At 36.8% G+C, this 17119-nt stretch overlaps 1 protein-coding gene across 7 annotated transcripts in view; it reads right to left on the bottom strand.

Moving 5' to 3' along the window:
* The window catches only part of FAP (fibroblast activation protein alpha), a 73614-nt gene extending 59420 nt beyond the window's left edge, over positions 1-14194 (bottom strand). For 2 of the 7 annotated variants that reach the window (XR_014143577.1, XM_081814309.1), the window contains exons 1-3: positions 13955-14194; positions 12903-13080; positions 12489-12573 (exon numbers count right to left, since the gene is read on the bottom strand). Coding sequence is in view for 5 of the 7 variants with exons in the window: in XM_081814309.1 (XP_081670435.1) it covers positions 12489-12573; positions 12903-12908 (91 nt within the window). In the remaining 2 variants the exon portion in view is untranslated. Of the gene's footprint in view, positions 1-12488; positions 12574-12819; positions 13081-13954 lie in introns of those variants that run through there. The other 5 variants (XR_014143576.1, XM_081814308.1, XM_081814305.1 and 2 more) reach the window with 4 other exon arrangements.
* Positions 14195-17119: the final 2925 nt, after the last annotated feature.

Raw genomic sequence — 17119 nt, 5'->3', positions numbered from 1 at the left:
GCTGATTCTTGTCAGATTTCTCAAAAAGATTTTAGGGATTTGTTATTTACTCTGTTAGAACTTCTAATTCAGATTATCCAGGAAAGTTACATTAAAGTGTATTTACTATTACTGCCTAGTTAGTCATTTATTTTAAATGGGTGCATAGTAGCTAATAAATGCCAATAATCTATGTATAGAACTTAGCATATGTCCTATTATGACTCAAAATATCTGAAAAGCAATTTTAAACATGTATTTATTATACTACTAATTACTGTAATGATAATAAGCCCCACCAGCACCCAAGAAGAGATGAGTGGATGTACAGAAAACATATCCAGAGTAGCCAGCTATATTGATGTGGAAATAAATAAGGTTCATGGCATAGATTTAGGGTAGGCAATTGCTCTTAACCTCACATGTGGTATAGCCAAGGCTCAGAAGATGTGATTATACCAGAGCCAGGCTGGGATTAGAGTAATACCAAATCAAATTGGAAGAATTTAAATTAGGCATTCTTTTCTTTCTCCTGAAAATGACCAAATGTTCATCAATGCAATGGAGTAATGCATCTGTTCTGAGAAGCTACATTAGGTCACATATTATGAGTTATGAAACATGAAGTTTACTCAGAAATTCCAATCCAGGCTTTGGTTCTTTGACATCTAGAAAGACCATAAAAATAATTATGTTTCACTACACTATCAGTGTTAATCCCTATATCATCTACCAGCAGAAATGACCTTCCATTGGGCTCTATGAAAATGTCATTGGCTTATTGCTATCTCAGTACTTACCTGAATTTATTGTACATGAACCGTTTTCATCTCTATATTTATGCAAGTTGTATAAGGCATAGGTCTTTACTGATGACAGTAGTCCGTATTTGGTTTTTCTCACTATTATATGCCCAGTAGCCAGGACAGTACTTGGCATAGAGTGGGACCATGATAAATACTTGTTGAATGAAGAAATAAATCAACTGAACAGATTTTATGTTAACTTACTTTCATTAATTCTCCCACAAAAATATGCCTGCCCTTACTCTTTACCTTCCTGTCCATGTTGTGAATTTCAAATATACACTCTTCTACCTGGACATGTCTTCATTTACAGAATGTATAAAAAATTTAGTCCTTGGAGTCACTTGGAGTGTTTTTGAAAAACAGATTCCTAGTCTTTATCCCAAACCTATTGGTTTGGAATCTCTAGGCCTTGAGGCCCTGGTAGCTTTTATTTTTACCAAGCCCTCCAGTGGATGATTCTGCAATTTAGTGATTTCATTCCATCTACTTGTTTCAGTGAACTCCTGTGCCTATCAGTGAAATCGCTCCTTGCCTATAAACTCCTGGTACGTGGGTGGGGCTGGCCTGCATACCAATCCATAGATACCCTACAACCAAGTGTCGATCCTGGCTTTCAAGGAATGTTAATGGTCTTCCTTAACATTTATGCCCCTATTCAGTCTTCTTGCTCATTGTTTTGAGGCTATGTCCAAATGGACTCTTCTTTAGGTATGTTCCCTCTGCTGATCCTTGAAGAATAAAGGAAAGGTAAGGAGACTGATTCTGCCCCAGATTAGATTAAAGGAAGATTGCAGGGAAAGCATGGAGGTCATTGTTTTCTAATGGTTTGAGTGTGTGTGTATGTGTCTAAATCAGTATAAAGTGCCACTCCATGACATCAATCACACTAAACAAGTTCCAGTCACTTGAAAAATATTCCACTAATAGTTATGGAATTAATAAATAGATTTTCATGCTTTTTTCCAAATAATGTTTTAATTTTGAAATATAATCTTCTGATTATTTTGGAAGTTTAGTTTTGACATCCATAATTTTAAAACTTTAAATAATTGAGCAGAAGCACAAATGAATTCTGAAAGCATATCTCTTCTATACGTAACTGACACTCACTTGATTAACACTGAATTCCTGACAGTGCCCTTAAATTCAGTTTGGCCTATCTTTGGTACAAGTTACTCATACATTGCTTAAACACTCTAATTAACTGTACTTTAATTATTTGCATTTTCAACGTACTAAAGCAAAGCTGAAAATTATTTCAATTACAAATCCAAGAAATTACAATTCACAAAAATGATTCATAAGTAGTGATTCACTATTTTCGTAATTCTTTCTTAAAACTTGTGTATTCATTATTAGGATTCTGTTTCTATTTCTACCATTTAATTTTCCAGTCCTGAAAAATTAAGAATAAGTGTCAGAGTGGAGACATCTGATGTTAGCTCTAATATTCATCATAAACTAAATGAGAAAATATGGTTTATTAGGTGTGCACACAAATAGGTGGCAGCTCATTTTGTTCTCACTCCCGAACTTGACTTGGAAGTGTTGCTTATGAGCCACCTCAAGGAAAGTGACCAGAGCTCCCAGGCACACACACCCATGTTTCTGTGGACTCTGCAGACTGTCTGGGAGGAGGCATCACCTCCAGACCTCACTTCACGTGGAGTGAGCACCGCGAGGGCGAGTGTAGAAAATACTAGCGTGTGAGATACACTATTTACAAACTAATATTATATTTCAGCAAAGGCTGACAACTCTGAAAAAAAAAAATAGATCTGAGGCAGCTTTAGACCAGTAATAATTTACTAAGTTCTTATAAGTAACAAGCATGCTACACGCGTTGGTCCCGTTAAATACTCACAGCAACTCTTGGACATAAGTCCTATTATTAACACCATTTTACCGATTAGGAAGTGGAAATCAGAGAAGTAAAGTAGCTTGCCTAATACATAACAGAGATGGAGTTTAAATCAACTCCATCTGATCTGAGAGGCTGGCATTTTATTATTATACTGTGATTTAAAGTGAAAGCACACATCAGAGCAACAACAACAGAACAAAACAAACACAGAAATAAGGCCAAGAACCAAGCAACACACAAGAGGTTAGAATAATTATACCTCAAAATGTAGGTTGAGAGAAAATGAGGCAATTTGAGCTTCGTCAAAGCAAAGAGGTCACTGAAGAACGTAGTAGCTCCCAGTTTCTGAAAGCAATTTTCCATGGTTCTCTCTACAAATAACACTGTACAACGTAAGTCAAAGGAATTGTCAGGGTTTTTTTAAGTCCATTTGTGTATTATATGATTGTCATGCTATGTTATTTTAATTAGGGCATTTTTTCATGATCTCTAAAGCTTTGAAGATCAGAAGATATGATCAACATAATGTATAAGAACAGGAACAGTAGATGCCATTCGGGTGACCCTGAAGGTGAAAGCAAACCTTGTCTATTTTTTCTTTTAATTTTATTATGTTAATCACCATACAGTACATCATTAGTTTTTGATGTAGTGTTCCGTGATTCATTGTTTGCATATAACACCCAGTGCTCCATGCAGAACATGCCCTCTTTAATACCCATCACCAGGCTTGTCTATTTTTGAAGGCTCACTCAGTCTCCTTTGCCAGCTCAGCTTCCTCTAGTCTCTACTTCCGATTTTGGTGTGGCTCATATTGGCGTTCCTTGGGGTCTGAGGAAGAACCACTTTCCTCAGCCATTTCATTCTCCCAGGATTTCTATTCCATATCCTTGGGCTGACTCACCTCCACTATCGCTGCCACACCTGACCCCCAGTGGGTTTCTTCTCTGGATTCCAGACCTGCCTATTAAACCTCTTCCTTAACATCTCTGCTTGCACATCTCTCGGGCATTTCAAAATCAAAATGTTGAAAGCTAAGAATAAAAGAATTCCATGCTGTCCCTCCAGACTTCTCTAAGTTAATAGCAGTATCATCCATAGGGTTCCTCAACTCAAATACCTGGGAGATATCCTTGACCCCCCCTTTCCTTATTGCCTTTGTCCAACACCCAAGCCTGATAACTCAGTCTCCAAAATCTCTATCTGTCTGCTTTTCTCCATTTCTACTGCACCCCCAAGGCCAAGCCATTTCTCAATAGACTATAATGGATGCCAAATTGTTCCACCTACAACTTCATTCCTGGTATTTCATTCAGGTTTTGATTTACATTTTCCTAATGGCTAATGATGCTAAATATCTTTTCATGTGCTTATTGGTCATTTGTATACCTTTTTTGGGGGGGATGTTTATCCTTTGTCCATTTTTAAATTGGGTTATTTGCCTTTTTATTATTGATTTTTAAGAGTTCTTTATGCATTCTGGATGCAAGTTCCTTATCAGGTATATGATTTGCAAACATTTTTTCCCATTTTGTGGGTAGTCTTTGCACTTTCTTGATGGTATCCTTTGTAACCCCAAAGCATTAAATTTCAATGAAGTTCAATATATATACTTTTTCTTTTGTTGCTTGTGCTTCTGGTCATATCTAAGAAACCACTGACTAATCCAAGAACATGAAGATTCATTCCTATGTTTTGTTTTAAGACTTTTATAGATTTAGGGGCACTTGGGTGGTTCAGTAGGTTAAGTATCTGCCTTTGGCTCAGGTCATGATCCCAGAGTTCCAGGATCAAGCCCCACATTGGGCTCCCTGCTCAGCAGGGAGTCTGCTTCTCCCTTTGCCCCTCACCCCACTCATGCTCTCTCTTTCTCTCTCTCTCTCTCAAATAAATAAATAAAATCTTTAAAGAAGACTTTTATAGATTTAGCTTTTACATTTAAGTCTCTGATCCATTTTGAGTTAATTTTTATGTATTGTGTGAGGAAGGAAGTCCAGTCTGGTTTTTTTTTTGTTGTTGTTTTTGCATCTGGATATCCATTTGTCTCAATACCATTTGTTGAAAAAACTTTCCCCATTAAATTGTCATGGCACCCTTACCAAAAAAATCAATGAAATATATATATATATATATACACATATACATATACATATATATATGTGTATATGTATATATGACTTAGTTTTGGACTCTAAATTATATTCCATTGATCTATATGTGTATCCTTATGCAGGCACCACACTATTTTGATTATGTAAGTTTTGTAGTAAGTTTTGAAATAAGCAAGTGTGATTCCTCCAACTTTGTTCTTTTTCAAGATAGCTATTCTGGGTCCTTTTCATTTTCGTATGAATTTTAGGTTCAGCTTGTCAATTTCTGCAAGTTATTGGGATTTGGATAAGAATTACATTTAAGAATTATACTTAAGCTGTAGATAAATTCAGGGAGTATTGCCATTTTAAAAATATTTAGTTTTCTGATTATTAAGTTTACATAGGATGTCTTTCCATTATTTAGATCTTTTTGTATCATTTATCACTAATGTATAGAAATGCAGTTGATTTTTATATATTGATCTTGTGTCTTGCAACTTTTCTAAAGTTATTAGTTTGAATAGTTTTTTGGTGAATTCCTTGAGATTTTCTATAAACCAGATTATGTCATCTGCAAATAGAAATAGATTTACTTCTTCCTTTCCAGTCTGAATACTTTTTATTTCTTCTCCTTACCTAATTGCTCTGGTACAACCACCAAAAAATATTGAACAGAAATGGCTGAGAGCAGAAATGCTGTGTTGTTCTCAATATTAGGGGGAAAGCACTGAATCTTTTATCACTGTGATGTTAGCTGTGAGTTTTTTGTAGATGTCCTTTATCAGAAAGAGGAAATTTCTTCCTATTTTTAGTCTGCTGAGTGTTTTCATAATGAAAGGGTGCTAGATTTCGTTAAATCCTTTTTCTGTGTCTATTGAGATAATCATGTGGTTTTTGTCCTTTCTCCTATTAATGCAGTTTATTATAGTAATTGATTTTTGGATGTTAAACCAATCTTGTATTCTTTGGATAAATTCCACATGGTAATGGTATACAATCCTTTAGATGTTGCTGAATTTGGTTTGCTAGTATTTTGTTGAGGATTTTTTCATCTATATTTATAAGATATATTGGTCTGCAATTTTTTTTCTTGTGACATCTTTGTAGCATAATACCCTCTAGCTCCATCCATGTTGTTACAAATGGCAAGATTTCATTCTTTTTGATGGCTGAGTAATATTCCATTGTATATCTATCCTGTTCCTTTAAAGAGTTCTATCACATCAGTTTTTCTACCAAGTATAAAATCATAATCTGTACGAAAAAATTTAATTTAGATACTAAGCAATCATATTCTTCTTATGACTAATAGAAATAAAGATTAATAACAGCTGTAAGTTATTCTGTTTTTACTACATAGTTTTTATATTTTGCAAGGATACTGAAATGAAAAATACGTTTTTTCCTCTACATATAAATAGGGAATAAATTTTAAACAAAAGACTGATTAGTATTTGATTATCTTATGGAAAGATCATTTCAATTTGTGCCTACTGTGTTAACTATTACAATATATTTTAAATCTCATTTTGACTGTCTCTGGCTCTTAAAAACTTTTATCCCAGATTACACATCCCCAATTTGAGCTTTAGAATTTTTTTTTTTTTTCCAAGGTGTGTCTATGGCTAGATGTTCTTGTGTAAGTTGTAACACAATTCGCTTTGGAAATCAGAGAAAGGTAAACTCCTCTGCATTATGGGATTCATCCAAAGACTGGGATTATTTTCTATATTATTTAGAATTTGGCAAAACTTGGAGAAAGTTTGCCAAGATTCATCTTCTGTGATTTTAAAATCCAAGTGTAAATTATGGAAATATAATCTGCAAAGTTGATTTATTTACACTCAACTCAAAAGCTCCTTTATGTCCGTGAACTTTCTGAACCTTTTCTTCAACCCTTCAGACTTCCCCAGATTTCCTCCAAAAGAACAGTGAAAAAATAAGCTTAAAACCCTTAAGATGTTTGAGGGAGTCTGTTTCACAGTTCTGAATGTTGATACTGGGAAAATTTCAAGCCTTAAAAACATATTCACTTCTCCTTTGAAGACGATTTTGTCTCGCATGTATCTTATTTTACAAAAAAGTGATGACTGAGGTTATAGTAGTAATAATAATCATAACAACAACAATAGATTTCTGCCTAACATGCAGACATTCTAAATTATATTTCTTCTTGCAAAATATTGATTTCTGTTCTATCTAAATTGTCTATGGTTTCAGATAGCTCCTGAAAAGGATTGTATAGAGCATTACCTAGCTAAGTAAGCAATCACTGTACATTTTTTATCTGTGTGTATAATTGTAAATACATATGTATATACATATTTTCCTGTGTTAACTTGTTTATGTAACTCGACCTCACAGCTATCATTCTCTTTTTGGCTCCTTGAATTCACTTTCCTGCCTCAGGGACTTTGTGCTTGCATTTTCCTCTGCATTGAGAATTTATCCCGGCATTAAGGATTGTGTCCTCCCTGTCCTTAAGGTCTCAGCTCAAATATCACCTCAGAGAAGCCTCATGGACAAGCTTCATTACAGACTGAATTGTGTCCCCCAAATTCAAAGACTGAAGCTCTAACCATCAGTGTGACTGTGTTTGGAGACAGTGCCTTTAAGGAGGCACATAATTAAGATTATATAAAATATAATAGTGGAGCCCTAATCCAGTATAACTGGTGTCCTTATAAGAAGAGGAAGAAGCACCAGGAGTATGTGTGCCTAGAGAAAAGGCCATGTGAGGACACAGAGAGAAGGCAGGCATCTACAAGCAAAGGAGGGAAGCTTCCAAAAAAACCAAACCTGTCTGCACCCTGATCCTGGACTTCTAGCCTCCAGAACTGGGAGAAAATAAATGTCAGCTGTTGAAGCCACCCAGTCTGTGGTATTCTGTTCTGGCAGCCTTAGAGGTCTAACACAACCCTCACTCTACTTGTTCTATGTAACACTTTAAGGAATTTGAAATATCTTACATATTTGTTTACTTGCTTATTATCAGACTGCTCTTTCCTAAGGGTGGAGACCTTGTCATTCAGGCCCTAGACCAGTGGCAATTTTTTGGAAGGTGCTTAACAAATAATTGTTGGACAAATAATCGACATGTCTAGGAACCACAGTGGACTGGACATTGTGGATATTGGATAACTGTGGGCTGTTCATCTCAGGCTTTTCATATTCAGTAGATTGTTATTTTTAATCCAGGAGGAACCATATACCTCTTCCAGTCCAAGGGTTAAAAATCAAACTGTTTCAGGGCGCCTGCGTGGCTCAGTCGGTTAAGCATCTGCCTTCGGCTCAGGTCATGATCCCAGGGTCCTGGGATCGAGCCCCACGTCGGGCTCCTAGCTCAGTGGGGAGCCTGCTTCTCCCTCTCCCTCTGCCCCTCCCTCCTGCTTGTGCTCTCTCTCTATCTGTACCTCAAATAAATAAATAAAATCTTTAAAAAAAATCCAACTTTTTCTAGAAATCAGGTAGATATTGTAAATGAATATGGTAGCTTGAGCACAATAAAGCATGAAGTTGTAGGGTCTGTGGCACGCTGGAGAATGCATTGCCCATCTAAAGACAGCACGTACTTCTCAACTAACTATTACCCTGGGCCCAATGCTGCCAGATCTAATATTTATTTATTTATTTATTTATTTAAAGATTTTATTTATTTATTTGAGAGAGAGAGAATGAGAGAGAGCACATGAGAGGGGGGAGGGTCAGAGGGAGAAGCAGACTCCCCGCCAAGCAGGGAGCCCGATGCGGGACTCGATCCAGGGACTCCAGGATCATGACCTGAGCTGAAGGCAGTCGCTTAACCAACTGAGCCACCCAGGCGCCCCAGATCTAATATTTAAAGAGGAGTCAAGAATCTAAGATTTTTATGTGAAATCTGCCAATTTTTAAAAACTAGCAACTATACAAATTTGTATAAAACACTGCAAACCCAAAACAACAGAAAAGGCAAAACGTTTAAAGGTAGACAAAGGATTTCAGGGAGGTCTGAGGCTGGACTTACAGTGGTTCTCCTTTCATTGGGAGGTCTAGAGGCACTGCCCAAGAGAACTTCCAATTTCTCTCCACTGCATTTCCCCCCTCTTCTTTTTTTTTTTCCTTCAACTTTATCCTCTACGCCCATCTCCAGCTTCCTTTATCTTCTCACTTTTTTCTCTCTTGCTTTTGCATCAGAGCTGCCAGTATCCTGTATGAGTGCCTTGCACGCAAAAGTTTCTGAAAAATATTTGTTTTTGAGCCAAGGTGGTGGGGGTTAGGAACAGGACTGATACCCAGGGGTAAAGACTCTCTACTCTCAGAATTGAGAACATTGTTGAAATTGGAATACATCACACAGTAGGGCCTACTTGCCATCTTTGTGTTATATGTATAGTAGGATGAAGACCACAGTAAAATTCTAGCTGTCATTATTTCAGCAGCTACTTATGTTAAATTGTAGAAAACTAATAGCTAATATCTATGGAACATTTGCTTATCCTCATGTGGGGAGCTCTACACTCAATAGAAGTCAAGGGGAGCGCAGTTCATGCCTACCCGTCCCTTCACACACAAATTTCACAAACTCAGGTCCAGGAATTCAGAGATTGTAAATTGTGAGGCAAGGCCATATAGAATTTACTTTTGAAATTCTGGAACGTTTATCACTTTCCAATTCCAATTTTTTGTGTGTTTGTGTTTATCTCATGAAATCTCTTGAAACAAGATCTGTGCATTTGTCTTTGGGGTTGGCAAAAATGAGGGGAAGGTGTGGAGGTTAGTTTCTGTTCTTGGCCTGGTTGCATCTTCACAGGGGAAGTGGAGTGATGCTTTGGAAGAAAAGTGAATAGAGGCAGGAGAATAGAAAGGGCAGCCATGGAACAGGGGTAGACTGAGTCAAAAGGGGATGGCCTGGGACTAAGGAATAGAAACCCATGTGTGTTTCCCGTTTGGTGCAAATAAAAATGGGAAATTTTGGAAGTTTCCAAAAAAGTTGTCCCTTACATGGGTGAACTAAATGGATCTTTTTCATTTCACCACTACATTTTCCTATTTGTTCCTAAAATCCTGCCTAATTCCTCCACAGCTCTTTTATGAACTGAGGCTGGTGTTTCTGGGACCTTCTCCCTTTGTGGACAAGCCCATATCTCCCCTTCTTTCACTGGGACCTGGGGGGGATGGACCAGCAGAAATCCCTTTGGTGGTGATGACCATGCTTCCATGGGGGGTTTTTACCTTGCCTTTCACAAGGAAATCTAGACCACTGCACCTTTGTTTCCCTGGCAACTGGCACAATGATGGGCAGGTCATTGGTGGGATTTACTTCGATAATAAATAAATAAGTGAACCCAGGTTTCTTAAGCGGGTCTTTAAGTTTCTCAAAGGAAGACTATTTATACGCTGGCGCAGAGATCCTGGGCTAACAATATGAGGGCACCTAAGGCCAACGTGAGGTAATGGGATTTCTGAGGAAGTGTGAGAAGGCTAACTGGAAGCTAACTTGGCATTGAGTTCTCTGTTCCTCCTTCCCTTCTCCTGCCTTAGTACCTTAGATGCTACTCTCACCAGGCACTGGGCAGAGGTGAGAGGGAAGCTCCAGACCTGGGGTGATTAAGGAGTGGGGTGAGAAGTCAGGAGGGCAGGGATGCCTGGGTGGCTCAGTTGGTTAAGCGACTGCCTTTGGCTCAGGTCATGATCCTGGAGTCCCTGGATCGAGTCCTGCATCAGGCTCCCTGCTCAGCAAGGAGCCTGCTTCTCCCTCTAACCCTCCCCCCTCTCATGTACTCTCTCTCTCTCATTCTCGCTCTCTCAAATAAATAAATAAATCTTTAAAAAAAAAAAGAAGAAGTCAGGAGGGGAGGTCAGAAGGATGCACTGAGCATCAGGGCTGCCTGTACACAGATGTGTGGGAAGGAGGGCTTTGACCCTGGTCCTGCTCAGGAAATGGGACAATGAATAGTCCCATGTACAAATTATTTGAGTGGCATTCTGAGAAGTTCTTCAGCCAACTTAGAATAGACAGAGAATATTATAGATAGAAAAGATACAGTTCTCAGCTTTTTTATGATTTTTCTGTTGCTCAGAGTAATAAAATTTTATCTAAAGTTTAATTTGATTATTTGACTCTTTCAGGAAATTACTTTGCCCTGAGAATAATCCTGTTGGTTGAAACAGAAAACTGTTATAAATGACAGGCATTTTATACTATATGAAGTTTATAACATATATTTATGGGTATAAGATACATGTCTAAACTTGGGAAGAAAGTAAGGATTGAGACTGTGTATAATTACACAAATTTCTATGTGTCGTATACTTATATACTTTTTATAAATGTGTAACTATAGTATGTTGCTCATGAAAAATTATGGCTTAAATTCCAAAGTGCCATTGCAATCCAGTCTTGCCCGTGGACATGAGGTAAGCTCACAATAATTTCCATACACTTTTGTTCTCAGAACATTAATTTTTGAGGGAGCAAAATGTTAATTTCAAGTATTGGTGATTTTCTTTCCAAAGAAGGAGTTAATTTTGAATGGATTAGCATTCAATAGGCCAAATGGACTTAATCTGCCATCAGACAGTTACTCATATGAGGGAAATATGGCCCAAAACCATTGAGGTGAGACACTGGTCTGAAAACAATTTTAACCTGAAAAACCATGAAAAATATGGATGCGTACACACATCTCAGCATCCTAAGAGTAATCAAATGCCAGCAGATAGCAGAAATAAGGACTAAAGATTAACACTGAAGATATAAGAACACTGTTTTCTTCTTATTGATTAACTTCTCCATTTTGTAATTCTGTGAAAATCCCACTAGCATGTTGAACTTTTCAAAATATTTTTCTATATTTCATTTTTTAGAACAACAGATTATTTTTTTAGCTAAAGGCTTACCATTGGTCTTCCTTTACTGTCAGTTAATCTGTAACCAAAAATATTTCCCATCTTAGCTATCATAAGCTTTTTTTTTTTAACATTTATTAGTACAAACTTTCCCCCTTCCCCAAGACCCCAAGACACAAGACCTGTTTTTGTTGTAATTTTTCCTGTTTTAGAATTTGAGCTTCTCTTCATCAACCATTTCCTAAGAACCTATTCCCCTAATATCACTGGGTTATTTGTGGACAGAGTCTTAATTTAAATTCAAACTAGCCCCAGTATCAGTTCATAGTATCTTCCATCTTACAGCAAACTGAAATCAATGTTAATCTTCTAAAAGGATTATCACTTAATGCTTTCTTGATAATAGTCTTCTAATCTGATTTTTCATTGCTACTGCATCTAGAGCAACAATTTCACCTTTTCTGTAGCTATTCCTGGGATCTCTATTTGCTGCTGCCTCCCTACGTTTTTGGAAAGTCTCATAATACAAAACTCCATAGGTTCTGTTTTGACTTTTCCATTCTTACTTATCTTTACAATAATGAAAAGAAATGTTAGTTAAAAATATTTTCTCTAAAGGCCTGTCCAGACTTGTAATTTAGCAGATATTGTGGGGGGTGTGGGGGTGATACAGAATAGTGCTTAGGTTTTTCTATTGCTGAAGTAATCCTGGGAATCTCTTCCTACTCGTGCCTTAAATTCCTCAGTATTTCTGGTTGCTCAACAACATATCTGTGAGCTTATATGTCTTCTTAGAAATAACAGACTTACTTTGGGAAATAAGCACTTAAGAAATGTTCAATCACTTGTGACCATGCATTAGTGCACTTTCCGAGCTATCCTAGGCAGATAGAGCAAATCAGAGAAAATTCTTACCTCTTGAAGGACGTAAGATAATGCACATCACCAATAAAGCAAGCACAGCAGAAGTTGCAACTCCAAGTACAATTTTTAACCATGTCTACATAAAATAAAGAAAATTGACATATACACAGTTTCTGTTAAATAGTAGAAATGGCAAGATTTTGTTTACACCTAAATCCTATTTCTCTCTCCCCACAAAGCCTTTGATTGTTTTCCACTGATCTGGCTATAATTGCTGGAATTCTCCCAGCTCTGCAAGGACAAATGTTTCTACAGTATATTTAGAACAATCTCCCAATCCCAACCCACTCCAGGAAGTACATACTTATGTACAAATCCTCACCTTCTAAACAATAGAAAACTGTGATCGAACTCAACTCAGCCAGTCCTCCTTCTTTAGCAACACCTGAGGCTGCATATACTAACCTTCATTTTTCCAGATGTTTTTGAAAGTTAGCTAATTCTGACTTCAGAGCGTAGGTCACCGGATCTGTGAAAACCGTTGAAAGAAGCAAGTCTGTCTTCAGAGTTGGAAGCTGAAGCTAGGACAAGGTTTTTTTCTTTCCACGGACTTTTGAATACCGGGCCAAATTTCAAAAGATTTCTGTAAAATTAGAAACAGATTTTGGGGGCGTTCTTGGCCTTGAAATGAACTGTGAGTGGCTCAAGGGAGGTTTTATAGCCTTCTCATCCTTGTAAATTCTACACCAACATCTGCTTACGTTGACATACAGAGGTTTTAGTTGTCTTTTTTTTTTTTTTTTTTTAACAAGGTCGGGTTTATGTTTCATTTTCTTCTAGAAATCACTTACGGATCACTTTGGCAAGCGATCACATTTTGTGTAACCATTTTATTTGCAACCAAAAGAAGAATTTAAAATAGTACAACCTCCAGGTACACACAATACACATATATCTATTTTTTAGCAGAGAAAGAAAATTAAAGCCATATAAGATTTTATGAGACATACACCACATAAGTGCACATTTTTATTCCTCTGGGAAATTATGAGGTACTTGCGGACAGAAATGTTTTTCTTTCAGCACAATTTCTTTGTCCATATAGCACCATATGCACTTTCAGTAAATACAGAAGTTTAAAAATTCAACTGTCTAAACCCACGACTGCTTTACTTTAAAGAAATAAAATGCCATCTGGTGAAATTTAGTATGGGTTAGGTGTGTATGCACAGGCCAGAAAGATGGAAAGATCAGTAAGAATAATTTACCAACAGACCTTTGGAAGAATGGAAATGGCTTTGCAAAAGTGATATTTTTGCTTCCATCTCAGAATATATTCTGAGAGAGAAGACCATTCAGTAATTATAAAGCCTCTAAGACAAATAAAAAAGCATTTGAAAACAGAGGTAAGTCTTAAGTACAATTTCATTTTGGCTAAATCTATGTAATTGCAAAGCAATTGGTCAGCCCGACAGATCAGAAAAAAAGGTTGACTGAATTTTTTTAAAAATACATACATACAACAGTTTCTTGGAGTATTCTGGCTGGTTCAGTGCAAGACACTCGGATAGATTGTGGTTCCACATAAACACAATTGTTAACCTACTGTGTTTTTAGTTTTTCCACTCATGATTTTCTTTTCTGGAAGTTTATGATGTTCTCACAATGACTAAAACAAACTTCATGGTGACATCTCCAGGGTTGTTCATGAAAGGTAATGAGGAAACAATACTGAAATCTGTTGCTGTTTGCTTTAATCAACTGGTCTGGCTACCATAGGAGGCTTTCTCCAGCAAACAGCAGGACAGTGGCTTGCGAACTTCCTTTCAGACATTCTCCAGACAACCCTCCCTGAATTCCAGTCTTATGAAAATTCTGTTGAGGAAAATGAGTCATTAAGCACTTACTGGCAGAGAGATGTAGCCACCCGGATTCTAGATGAGTCTCCCTCTTTGGCAGTTGATGGGACCAGCTCTTTACAAACTGAAGCAATGATTAAGAGTAATATCCAGGTTATGCTCTAAACTTGCATTTCTATTGATTGTGAGATCCTCAAATCCGAGATAAAAGCCACCAGCTAGGTTCCAAATGAACAGCTCCTGTGTGTGTCCTCTCAGATTGATTGCCTCCTTTGGAAAATTCACACAGCATGTTCTCAAAAGTTTTGTCCGAGCCTGCCAAAGCCCCAGAGTCCACAAGTACTTTTTAGTGTGTTATTTCCAAGACTTCACATTCTGAAGAGTGACTGTAATAAATGATGAGGGTGTAATTAAAATGGATACTATTTGCTTTAGCAATTAAAAATGCACTGACATGTGTCTGGTCTGAGGCACATTTAGGATTGCAGCCAAGTGTGGGTGTCCACAAGAGACTCATTTAATAAGTTTTATAGAGAAATTGGGGTGCTTTAAGAGGAACAGATTTAGGTTGAAACTGTTAGTGAGTGGGGGAAATTTTGAGGCTGAAATATGTTTACTTAGTTTTGTTTATTTTTTCCTTGGAAGGTTGGTGATTCAAATTCAACTTCTGGAAAATTCTTACTGGTTTAAACTGTTTTTAGAAAAATGGAACTAACTACAGAAGTAAAGATGTCAAGAGTTTTTCCATGTGATTCCATAGGTTAGGGACATGTTGCTTTAATAGAGCTTCACATGTCCATCCCTCTGAGATACTGTGTAAGTGTTCTAGCTTTCATCCAAACAGAGACTCCCACAAAAATTTGGATGCTTTTAATATTATAACATCTTTACTGGCTTTTTCTTCTTTCAGATTGAATACAAAAATGCTTATGCTAACATTTTTTTTAAACATTAAGGAAACTGACTACCATTCTTATTTTACACAGTGAATCAACATCCAATCAGTTTGTCTGTCAGGAAAACACATATGAATAAGCCTCAGCCTGTGTCCTCAGGGAGCTTACTTTCTAGTACAAGCAGGGCAGGGAAGTTCTTACATATTTGTTTCTTTTCCCTTTCTGGAACGCTGGCTGAGAATGAGCCTCAGTCTAGGTTCGTCCTTAGTAGGAAAGAGACTCGTGATTGGCTGTTGACTTCAGCATGGATCCAGGAAGAGAGTCATGAAATCCACATACCATGTTTGTAAACCATAGAGTAGGTCTAGTTTTGGTCAGGACTGGGACTTTTTTCAGAAAGTGACTCTGGATCTATTCAAATGTAACAAAAATGGAAAGTATGACTTCGGCCTGTAAAAAACTAAGAGCAAGAATTAGGATAGTAGAGGTTCAACTGAGCTTTTCCCAAAGATGGGCCTTCTAAGGCTTAATTTGGAGTATGACTACATTCTGGTAAGCCCACTGGGAAAGTTAACTATAACATAAATCTTTAGCTTACTAAGACAGATTTCTAGAACTATTTAGCAATAGCTATTGTGTGTCTGCCAAAAATGAGTTTGATTTAGATGTTTTCCTAGAAAACACATCCAGTGATATACTCATAGAGAGTGAATGGGGTAAGACCATGCTGAAGGCATAAATAGGGATTCTGTCTTTTTATTTGGAGGTAGAAGAATAAAAAAAGAGAGATACATTTATGAACCAAAATCTAAGACTAAGATTATTTAAGGACAAGTGATAAGTAAGGGGTATGAGGGCAGGAGTGGAGCCTACAGAAACCTTGATTTTTATAAAATAAGAATTTGCACTTAAGAAGTCCATGCATGCCCATCTGATTCCTTAGATTCAATAAATATTTCCAGGTCAGGGTATATACAAAGAGCTTTAATACACTATTTCTTTTAACTCATAACCAAAACTCATTTTACTGATTAGGAAATGGAGTCCAGAAAAATTAGATAACTTGCCCAGGATTCCAACAGAACCCAATATTATCATATTACATTGCTTCTCTGTAATACCTCCTGAAGCTGATTCAATAGTAATAAATATTTTTTAATTTAATTGACATCTCACTGATTTTCTATTCAGAGATATTTTAAAGGTACGATGGTAGAATCATTATCATTAAAATATGCACAATCTTCACATTTTCAGAGAACATTGTTATACATGTCTTAAAAGACCACAGTCTCACTCTACAAGGATAGTGTCCAAAATATTAATTCGGTTAGAGTTCTGTTACAATGGGGGTTTAGTAATCAGAACAATAATTATACATTGCCTGGGGTTAAAATGTCTTCCTCCAAGGACTTATTTAAATTAAGGGATTAAGCAGAATCCCATCATCAAAGAGATTTTGAGATCCAAGCTGAAGGATTCCTGAGATCTTCAAAGCTCATAATAACTATCACATAACTATAGATTTGAAAGAAGTGGCATAAAAGTGTCAATGAGAATTGACAGAGTTTAAATCACTTTTTGAATCTGGTCTATTTCCTAAAACTGCAATTGTTATGTAAGGGAGAATATGAAGCAACATGCCTCCGAGTTTGTAATTGGTACCTATTACCTTAATAGATGTTATAATTAGATGTCAGATATAATTAGATGTCAGCTATAAATAGATGTCTAAATATAATAATTAGGGCAAGTTCTCCTTGGATGTGCAGAGAGTTAACAATCAAAGTTAGATTAGAAAAAAAATTAGAGAAATAACCCATTTCTTTGGGTGCCTTGATGCACCTTAAATATGTAACTACTACATCTCCTTAGAAATGCTTAATCAAGAAAGACTGATTAAATGGTATAAATTGAATGTGTAAGC

This window comes from Leptonychotes weddellii, chromosome 3 (genome assembly GCF_054177405.1).
Source record: "Leptonychotes weddellii isolate Sample4059 chromosome 3, ASM5417740v2, whole genome shotgun sequence".
NCBI classification, from domain to species: Eukaryota; Metazoa; Chordata; class Mammalia; order Carnivora; family Phocidae; genus Leptonychotes; species Leptonychotes weddellii.
This window is presented reverse-complemented; position numbering and strand designations above follow the sequence as displayed.